This window comes from Ovis aries, chromosome 15 (assembly GCF_016772045.2).
Source record: "Ovis aries strain OAR_USU_Benz2616 breed Rambouillet chromosome 15, ARS-UI_Ramb_v3.0, whole genome shotgun sequence".
Classification (NCBI taxonomy): Eukaryota; Metazoa; Chordata; class Mammalia; order Artiodactyla; family Bovidae; genus Ovis; species Ovis aries.
Genome location: NC_056068.1, coordinates 77,709,296 through 77,719,935, shown reverse-complemented (window position 1 = coordinate 77,719,935; position 10,640 = coordinate 77,709,296). Strand labels below are relative to the sequence as shown.

The 10,640-nt window shown below is 39.4% G+C and overlaps 2 protein-coding genes and 1 pseudogene across 2 annotated transcripts; all 3 read left to right on the top strand.

Moving 5' to 3' along the window:
• Positions 1-2,892: 2,892 nt before the first annotated feature.
• Positions 2,893-3,836, top strand: LOC114118464 (olfactory receptor 5F1-like). The gene is given in 2 exon segments (XM_042232804.1): positions 2,893-3,709; positions 3,712-3,836. Coding segments are annotated over 2 exon segments (942 nt in total).
• Positions 3,837-6,671: 2,835 nt separating this feature from the next.
• Positions 6,672-7,313, top strand: LOC114118557 (olfactory receptor 5F1-like; annotated as a pseudogene).
• Positions 7,314-9,398: 2,085 nt separating this feature from the next.
• Positions 9,399-10,253, top strand: LOC114118368 (olfactory receptor 5F1-like). The gene has a single exon (XM_042232803.1). It carries the CDS (start codon positions 9,399-9,401, stop codon positions 10,251-10,253), a length of 855 nt encoding a protein of 284 aa, XP_042088737.1.
• The last annotated feature ends 387 nt before the right edge of the window (positions 10,254-10,640 follow it).

Genomic DNA, 10,640 nt, shown 5'->3' with positions numbered 1-10,640 from the left:
TTTACAGTTGCAGAATATGAAGAGTGGTCCTGAGGAGAAAAAATTGCATTGAGTTAAACTCACGTACCTATTCAGACCATGGGAAGGCCTTCAGCTAGAATAGTTTGGTTCTTTGCATTTTGGATGTAGGCTAGAAGAGAAAGTATAGAATAGATGTGTATATATATATATATTGCATTTGCAGAAACTGAAGTGAAATATGTGTACTTAGCCCAATAATTTGAGAATCCTTCAACCCAGGTGTATTTTAACACGGAGAATTGCTTAATAAATGCCAATGCTTATTCTTGGAGAAGGAAATGGCAACCCACTCCAGTATTCTTGCTTGCAAAAATCCCATGGGCAGAGGAGCCTGGTGAGCTACAGTCTGTGGTGTCGCAAAGAGTCGGACATGACTGAGCAACTAAGCACGATGCGTATTCATTTGTCCACTAGTTTTCCTCTTGCTCCGCTTGTTCTGTATATTATGCTCTGTTATCCTAGATTTTTTTTTTCATCTTTTTTTTTTATTTTTTTAAATTTTAAAATCTTTAATTCTTACATGCATTCCCAAACATGAACCCCCCTCCCACCTCCCTCCCCATAACATCTTTCTGGGTCATCCCCATGCACCAGCCCCAAGCATGCTGCATCCTGCGTCAGACATAGACTGGCGATTCAATTCACATGATAGTATACATGTTAGAATGTCATTCTCCCGAATCATCCCGCCCTCTCCCTCTCCCTCTGAGTCCAAAAGTCCGTTATACACATCTGTGTCTCTTTCCCTGTCTTGCATACAGGGTCGTCATTGCCATCTTCCTAAATTCCATATATATGTGTTAGTATACTGTATTGGTGTTTTTCTTTCTGGCTTACTTCACTCTGTATAATCGGCTCCAGTTTCATCCATCTCATCAGAACTGATTCAAATGAATTCTTTTTAACAGCTGAGTAATACTCCATTGTGTATATGTACCACAGCTTTCTTATCCATTCATCTGCTGATGGACATCTAGGTTGTTTCCATGTCCTGGCTATTATAAACAGTGCTGCGATGAACATTGGGGTACATGTGTCTCTTTCAATTCTGGTTTCCTCGGTGTGTATGCCCAGAAGTGGGATTGCTGGGTCATAAGGTAGTTCTATTTGCAATTTTTTAAGGAATCTCCACACTGTTCTCCATAGTGGCTGTACTAGTTTGCATTCCCACCAACAGTGTAGAAGGGTTCCCTTTCTCCACACCCTCTCCAGCATTTATTGCTTGCAGATTTTTGGATCGCAGCCATTCTGACTGGTGTGAAGTGGTACCTCATTGTGGTCTTGATTTGCATTTCTCTAATAATGAGTGATGTTGAGCATCTTTTCATGTGTTTGTTAGCCATCCGTATGTCTTCTTTGGAGAAATGTCTATTTAGTTCTTTGGCCCATTTTTTGATAGGGTCGTTTATTTTTCTGGAGTTGAGCTGCAGAAGTTGCTTGTATATTTTTGAGATGAGTTGTTTGTCAGTTGCTTCATTTGCTATTATTTTCTCCCATTCAGAAGGCTGTCTTTTCACCTTGCTTATATTTTCCTTTGTTGTGCAGAAGCTTTTAATTTTAATTAGATCCCATTTGTTTATTTTTGCTTTTATTTCCAGAATTCTGGGAGGTGGATCATAGAGGATCCTGCTGTGATTTATGTCTGAGAGTGTTTTGCCTAGAAAAACTCTCCAGAAAGCAGGAATAGAAGGAACATACCTCAACATAATAAAAGCTATCTATGACAAACCCACAGCAAACATTATCCTCAATGGTGAAAAATTGAAAGCATTTCCCCTAAAGTCAGGAACAACACAAGGGTGTCCACTTTCACTGCTACTATTCAACATAGTTCTGGAAGTTTTGGCCACAGCAATCAGAGCAGAAAAAGAAATAAAAGGAATCCAAATTGGAAAAGAAGAAGTAAAACTCTCACTGTTTGCAGATGACATGATCCTCTACATGGAAAACCCTAAAGACTCCACCAGAAAATTACTAGAGCTCATCAATGAATATAGTAAAGTTGCAGGATATAAAATCAACACACAGAAATCCCTTGCATTCCTATACACGAATAATGAGAAAGTAGAAAAAGAAATTAAGGAAACAATTCCATTCACCATTGCAACAAAAAGAATAAAATACTTAGGAATATATCTACCTAAAGAAACTAAAGACCTATATATAGAAAACTATAAAACACTGATGAAAGAAATCAAAGAGGACACTAATAGATGGAGAAATATACCATGTTCATGGATTGGAAGAATCAATATAGTGAAAATGAGTATACTACCCAAAGCAATTTACAAATTCAATGCAATCCCTATCAAGCTACCAGCCACATTTTCACAGAACTAGAACAAATAATTTCAAGATTTGTATGGAAATACAAAAACCTCGAATAGCCAAAGCAATCTTGAGAAAGAAGAATGGAACTGGAGGAATCAACTTGCCTGACTTCAGGCTCTACTACAAAGCCACAGTCATCAAGACAGTATGGTACTGGCACAAAGACAGACATATAGATCAATGGAACAAAATAGAAAGCCCAGAGATAAATCCACACACATATGGACACCTTATCTTTGACAAAGGAGGCAAGAATATACAATGGAGTAAAGACAATCTCTTTAACAAGTGGTGCTGGGAAAACTGGTCAACCACTTGTAAAAGAATGAAACTAGATCACTTTCTAACACCGCACACAAAAATAAACTCAAAATGGATTAAAGATCTAAATGTAAGATCAGAAACTATAAAACTCCTAGAGGAGAACCTAGATTTTTTTTCATGTGTGATTAATCTTATTAAACCTACCACTTCCTGTAAACTTTTGAGAGGAAAATATTAAGAATGAATTAAACTTTAAGCATAAAATTTCTGTAATAAATGGCCAGAAAAAATTATACTGTGCTCACTGAGTTCATCCTGTTGGGCTTAGCAGACACACGGGAGCAGCAGGTTTTCCTCTTTTTCTTTTTTTCTGTGATTTACACAGTGACAGTTGTGGGGAATGTTGGGATGATCCTCTTAATCAGAGTGGATTCCCGACTTCACACACCCATGTACTTCTTCCTGGCTAACCTGTCCTTTGTGGATGTTTGTTACTCATCCACCATCACCCCAAAGATGCTGGTAGATCTATTATCAGAGAAGAAGTCCATCTCCTTTGCTGGCTGCTTTCTGCAGATGTACTTCTTTATAGCCTTGGCCACGACTGAATGCATCCTTTTTGGGTTAATGGCCTATGACCGCTATGTGGCCATATGCAACCCTCTCCGTTACTCCTTGATCATGTCCAGGACGGTCTGCCTGAAAATGGCAGCAGGGGCTTTTACAGCAGGACTGTTGAACTCCATGATTCTCACAAGTTGTATAAGCAGCTTTCCTTTCTGTAGTTCCAATATCATCCATCACTTCTTCTGTGACAGTCCCCCACTTTTTAAGCTCTCATGTTCTGACACACACCTGCATGAAAGTATTGTGTCTACTTTCGCTGGTGTGAATATCGTTGGAAGTCTGCTGGTGATCCTCACCTCCTACTGCTACATTCTCTTCTCCATCTTCCGCATGCATGCAGGGGAGGGGAGGCGCAAAGCCTTCTCCACGTGTGCGTCTCACTTGACAGCCATCATGCTGTTCTGTTCCACCTCCATCCACACTTATCTCAGACCTTCCTCCAGCTACTCCCTGACTCAGGACAAAGTGGCTCCGTGGTCTACACAGTGGTCATCCCCGTGTTGAACCCTCTGATCTACAGCCTCACGAACAGGGAAGTGAAGAAGGCTTTATGGAATGTGATTACTAGGAAACGGATTCCTTCATTTCTGTGATTGATTAATTTTCTGAACTAAATAGAATATGCAATTTAACTTTCAGAAACTGGATCAAGCTTATCTTCATTAAAACTTAGTCTGTATAATCATGTTCTGGTAATGTTCATGGACACGAGTCCTGTTAAATATAACTTATCAAACTTATGTAAGATCATGAAACTTTTTTCTAATCATTGTATGTGTTCCTATAGATTTCTAAAATGTGATTTATTCATAAAGCTGTCTTGATTATGGAAATAAAGGGTTAAGTATATGGAGATAACTTTTGCAATGTCACATGAATCTAGTTGTGTATTATATTTGTAATTGTCAGCTTTTTAAATGTATTTTTTCAACATTTATGATCTGTAAAGGATTGTATATATCACATGTGCCAAAATGTTTTCAAAGTAGATTTCCATTTTATTAAATTAGGGAGGTAATGCTTAAATCAAAAAACAGTAATATCATTTAACTGCTATAGTAAACATGTGGACTTTCATTTCCTTTATCCCCATAAACACACACTTATTCATTAAGAATATATAGGAATTTGTTTAAATGTATTTTGTTTAGAAAACTGCTGTCTGGTTAGAAGGCACCAACTGCAACAGCTTTTCTTCTCTTCCCATCTTTTCTTCTCAAAAGTTTCCTGTTCTCTCACATTTCATCTCCCAGACTGATCCACATATTATACACAAAGCCACATGCAATCAGTCAGCTACAGCAGAGTTTAATCAATGTATAGTTCAAAGTGTGTAGACTGATCTTTGAAGGATAAAGCAGACTCATATCCTAAAAACAGTCTCAGGGATTCCCTAATTATGGAAATATTCTACCAGTCACCAACGAAATCCATTAAAGTTAATCTGTATATTATATTAAAGGTAAGCAATAATATATAGATGGAATGGAGTGGCATAGTAGAATTCTGGAGGAAATTTAGTGGGGTTCAGGGCTTGCTAAGATGCTAACCACACTTAGAACTTTTGGAGGGATATTCCCTGTGGCTCTTCCCTTGCCCTTGCTACTGAAATTGCTCCTGATAGAAGTTGCAATATTGAAGTCATCTGGGATATAACAAAGCAGATCCCATGACCTGTCACACCATCCAATGCCCTCTGCTGTCCATATAGTCCAGCAGGGTCTGATGAATATTCATGTAGGCATGTATTAGAAGTTAGTATCTCCTTCTAATTTATTTCACTTAAAAACAGAGCTTCCATGTTGGCTCAGTTGGTAAAGAATTTTCCTGCAATGCAGGAGACCTGGGTTCAATCCCTGGGTTGGGAAGGTCCCTGGAGAAGGAAACAGCAATCCGTTCCAGTATTCTTGCCTGGAGAACTCTGTGGACAAAGGAGTTCAGCGGGCTACAGACCAGGGGGTCCCAAAGAGTCAGACACAACTGAGTAACTAACATACTTTCAAGAACAGAGCTAGACTGAAGGTTAAATTCAGCCAGAGAGTGTAGGGGTACACACACACACACACAAAGGGAAGAATCAGGATTTGGTAGAGGATTATGTAACCATTGGACTAAGCTAAAACTTCAAAGAAAGAGCAAATTAAATAGATCTTTTTTTTTAATTTGGCAAATAAATAACTTTGAAATAGCAGAGAAATCAGCAAGTTCCATACAGCGTTTAATCACATCTACTTGCACATGATCATATTTAAATACTTCTGAGACTGCAATTTCTACCTTTAGAGGATTCATGACACAATTAAAACCTATAATCCAGTCCCTATGGTTACCTAACCTTCTTTAAGGAGAACAAAATAAAAGGATAGCAAAATGCATATACTCAGAATGTGTCTCAAATTTTTACAAAGTGGTCATTCAAAATTTCACTGCTTTACATTTCACTTAAAACATGAAAATTGCATTTTTATGGGTTTTTTTTTGTGTGTGTGTGTGTGTGTGTGTGTGCCTCACCTGAGTTATTAGGGATTCTAGTAAAAACAGAAATAATAGATTAGACAAGTTAGTACTGAGAAAAATGCTGTTCAGTACTTGGTGCAGTCTCTGCCATTCACCGCCATAAATAGTTATAATGTGTGCTACCACACGGCATTAATCTGATAGTGTGCTTTGAAAGAAGAACACTTATTTGTGTGCCTTAATACACTATAATATCACCATTAAGAATATGATAGATGCCAAAATATCAGTTATCGAACTGGGCTATTTCTTGCTGCCTGGAGAAGACACAAGTGATTTCCAAGTGACCATGCATACATTTTGGAGTTGAAGAATATAGAGAGCAGACTTGAGGAGAAAAAAAAAAAAAGTGATTTCAGTTAAATTCAAACGCCTGCTCAGAGAATGGAAAAAAAAAACTTCAGCAAGAATAATTCTGTACTTTGCATTTGGATATGGAAGGGAAAGAATAGAACATAGATGCTGCACTCGAAAAAGAACCTTAGGTGATGTATCTGTGTTTAGATGAGTCACTTGCAGATCCCTCAGTCCAGAATTAATACAGCCAATTACTTAATAAAATCCAATGCTTATTCATTTGTCTGGTAGTTCTCCTCTGACTCTGTTTACCGTGCTCTGTTGTCCTAGGTTTCTTTTCCATATATGTTTTACTTTATCAATATTTCTATTTCTGGTAAATTGTGCAATGGGAAATATGCACACCCAGTTTAAGTTTAAGCATACTGTATCTGTAATCAATGGGCAGAAAAAATTGCACTTCACTCACAGAGTTCATCCTGTTGGGATTAACAGATACATTGGAGCTACAGGTAATCCCCTTTTGCCTTTTCTTGGCGATTTACATGCTTACCGTTGTGGGAAATGTTGGGATGATCCTCTTAATCAGGACTGATTTCAAACCTCATACACCCATGTATTTCTTCCTGGCTAACCTGTCCTTTGTGGACGTTTTTTATTCCTCCACCATCACTCCAAAGATGTTGGTAGATTTATTATCCGGGAAGAAGACAATCTCTTTTGTTGGCTGCTTTTTGCAGATGTACTTCTTTATACACTTTGCCACACCGAATGCATCCTTTTGGCGTTAATGGCCTATGACTCTATGTGGCCATAAGCAACCCTCTCCTTTACTCCTTGATCATGTCCAGGATGGTCTGCATAGAAATGGCAGTGGGGGCTTTTACAGCAGGACTGTTGAACTCCACGGTAAACACCAGTTATGTAAGCAGCTTACCATTCTGCAGTTCCAATGTCATACATCACTTCTTCTGTGACAACACCCCCCCACACACACACTTTTTAAGCTCTCCTTTCTGACACATGCCTGCATGAAAGCATCTTTTCCACGTTTACTAGTGAATATGGTCGGAACTCTGCTGGTGACCCTCACCTCCTACTCCTACATGCTCTCTCATGAAGTTGTCATCCGCCGCAACCATCTGTGGTCCATGTGGTTCATCTCGGTCAATAAATATTCATGTAGGCACGAGGTTAGTAGTTATTTTCTCCTTCTGATTAATTCCACTCAAGAACAAATGTGGACTAAAAGTTAAAATTACTCTGCTAAGGGGAGGGATACACAGAAACCCACACAGGGAAGGACAGTAGTATGGTAGTAGGTTATATACCCATTTGGACTAAGCTGCTAACACCACAAAGAAAGAGACAATTACATAACCATTTTTATTTATTTATTTTTTATTGTCACCCTGAATCTTTTTTTTTTAATTTTATTTTATTTTACTTTACAATACTGTATTGGTTTTGCCATACATCAACATGCATCAGTCACGGGTGTACACGTGTTCCCCATCCTGAACCCTGCTCCCACCTCCCTCCCCATACCATCTCTCTGGGTCATCCCAGTGCAAGTCTATAAGCAATAAATGCTGGAGAGGGCGTGGAGAAAAGGCAACCCTCTTCCACTGTTGGTGGGAATGCAAACTAGTACTGCCACTATGGAGAACAGTGTGGAGATTCCTTAAAAAACTGGAAATCGAACTTCCTTATGACCCAGCAATCCCACTGCTGGGCATACACACCGAGGAAACCAGAATTGAAAGAGACACGTGTACTGCAATGTTCATCGCAGCACTGTTTATAATAGCCAGGACATGGAACCATTTTTAAATGAAGCAAAGACTTTAAAAAGACAGAGATCAGGAGCCGTGTTATGATGAAGATCACACTAGTGTTTGATTCCATCTCTCTGGGTGTGATCACATTTTAATTACTTTTGAGACTTCAGCTTCTGCCTTTAGAGGATTGATTTCACAATCAAAATCCATAAATCAGTCCCCAAGTGCACCCAACCCTGTTTAAGAACAAAATAAAGGGGCAGCAATGTGTATATACTCAGAAGATGCCTCACATTTTTACAAAGAGCTGATTCATATTTTTACTGATTTTTATTTCATTTAAAACATGAAAACTGTCTTCATTTTATTTTTGTGCCTCAACTGATTTATTAGGGATTTTGACAAAAAGAAAATACTTAACTAAAAAGTTAGTACTGAGAAGAATGCAATAAGAACTTGGTACTGCCATTCACTGCTGTGGACAGGTATAGTGTCTGTTACTATATGGCATTCACTGGACAGTGTGGTTTGTGATGAGGATGGTTACTGGTTTACTACAGAATCATTCTTAACAATATGCTGTGCTGTGCTTAGTCACTCAGTCGTGTCTGACTCTTTGCGACCCCATGGACTGTAGCCCACCAGGCTCCTCTGTCCATGGAATTCTCCAGGCACGCATACTGGAGCAGGTTGCCTTGCCCTCCTCTTCTAAACAATATAATACATGCCCAAATTTTGGTTATTTGAAATGGGCTGCTTTTGCTGCTTGGAGAACACAAAAGCAATTTCCAGGTGGTGATGCATGAATTATTGAGTTGAAGAACATATAGAGTGATCTTGAGGAGAAGAAAAAAAATGTATTTGAGTTAAAATTAAGTGTATGTTCAGAAGATATGGGAGAGACTTCAGCAAGAACACGTCTCTATTTTATATTTTGTATGTGGGCTAAATGAGAAAGAATACAACATAGATACTGGCACCCCACTCCAGTCCTCTTGCCTGGAAAATCCCATGGACGGAGGAGTCTGGAAGGCTGCAGTCCATGGGGTCGCTGAGGGTCGGGCACGACTGAGCAACTTCAGTTTCACTCTTCAGTTTCATGCATTGGAGAAAGAAATGGCACCCCACTCCAGTGTTCTTGCCTGGAGAATCCCAGGGACGGGGGAGCCTCGTAGGCTGCCATCTATGGGGTCACACAGAGTCGGACATGACTGAAACGACTTAGCAGCAGCAACTGGATTTGCCAAAAAAAAAAATAATAATAATCTGAAATGAAATACGTTGGCCTTGACCAGTCATTTTTTAATCCCTCAACCCAAATGTGATACAACTGCTTAATAAATTCCAAGAGTTATTAATTTTGTTCTACTAACTTAACTGTTATGTCAGTTTCAGTATTTATTATGCTCTATGATCCTCGGTGTTATGTTTTCTATATGCCAACCACTAAAAATCATTCATATTTGTACTATTTTCTGCAAACTTTGGGCCTAATGCAAACTTAAGCATATTATACCTGCGACACCTAATGTAAATTTAAGCATACTGTACCTGTGACAAATGGCCAGAAAAAATTATACTCTGCTGACTGAGTTCATCCTGTTGGGCTTAGCAGACACACGGGAGCAGCAGGTTTTCCTCTTTTTCTTTTTTTCTGTGATTTACACAGTGACAGTTGTGGGGAATGTTGGGATGATCCTCTTAATCAGAGTGGATTCCAGATTTCACACACCCATGCACTTCTTCCTGGCTAACCTGTCCTTTGTGGATGTTTGTTACTCATCCACCATCACCCCAAAGATGCTGGTAGATCTATTATCAGAGAAGAAGTCCATCTCCTTTGCTGGCTGCTTTCTGCAGATGTACTTCTTTATAGCCTTGGCCACAACTGAATGCATCCTTTTTGGGTTAATGGCCCATGACCGCTATGTGGCCATATGCAACCCTCTCCTTTACTCCTTGATCATGTCCAGGACGGTCTGCCTGAAAATGGCAGCAGGGGCTTTTACAGCAGGACTGTTGAACTCTGTGGTGAACACCAGTTGCCTAAGCAGCTTGCCATTCTGTAGTTCCAATATCATCCATCACTTCTTCTGTGACAGTCCCCCACTTTTTAAGCTCTCATGTTCTGACACACGCCTGCATGAAAGCATCTTGTCCACATTCGCTGGTGTGAATATGGTTGGGGCTCTGCTGGTGATCCTCACCTCCTACTGCTACATTCTCTTCTCCATCTTCCGCATGCATGCAGGAGAGGGGAGGCGCAAAGCCTTCTCCACGTGTGCGTCTCACCTGACAGCCATCATGCTGTTCTGTTCCACCTCCATCCACACTTATCTCAGACCTTCCTCCAGCTACTCCCTGACTCAGGACAAAGTGGCTCCGTGTTCTACACAGTGGTCATCCCCGTGTTGAACCCTCTGATCTACAGCCTCACGAACAGGGAAGTGAAGAAGGCTTTATGGAATGTAATTACTAGGAAAGTGGTCCCTTCACTTCTGGGATTGTTTGGTGAATTTTCTGCATTAAATAGAGTACATTGAAATTTGAAAAGCTAGACTCAAGTTAGTTTTTCATTAGAATATTTTCGAATTAATCAAATCCATTCATATTCACATACATGTATCCAATTAGATATAAGCAAAGTTACCAAAGTTATATGTAAAACTGGGGAAGTGTCATCTAATCATTCTATATTTATTTTGGGTTCTTAGAAATAGGGATAACTTGTAAAGAAATTTGGACTATGAAAATAAGCAATTCAGTATTTAGAGTCAAAATCGACAATATCACATGAAACCA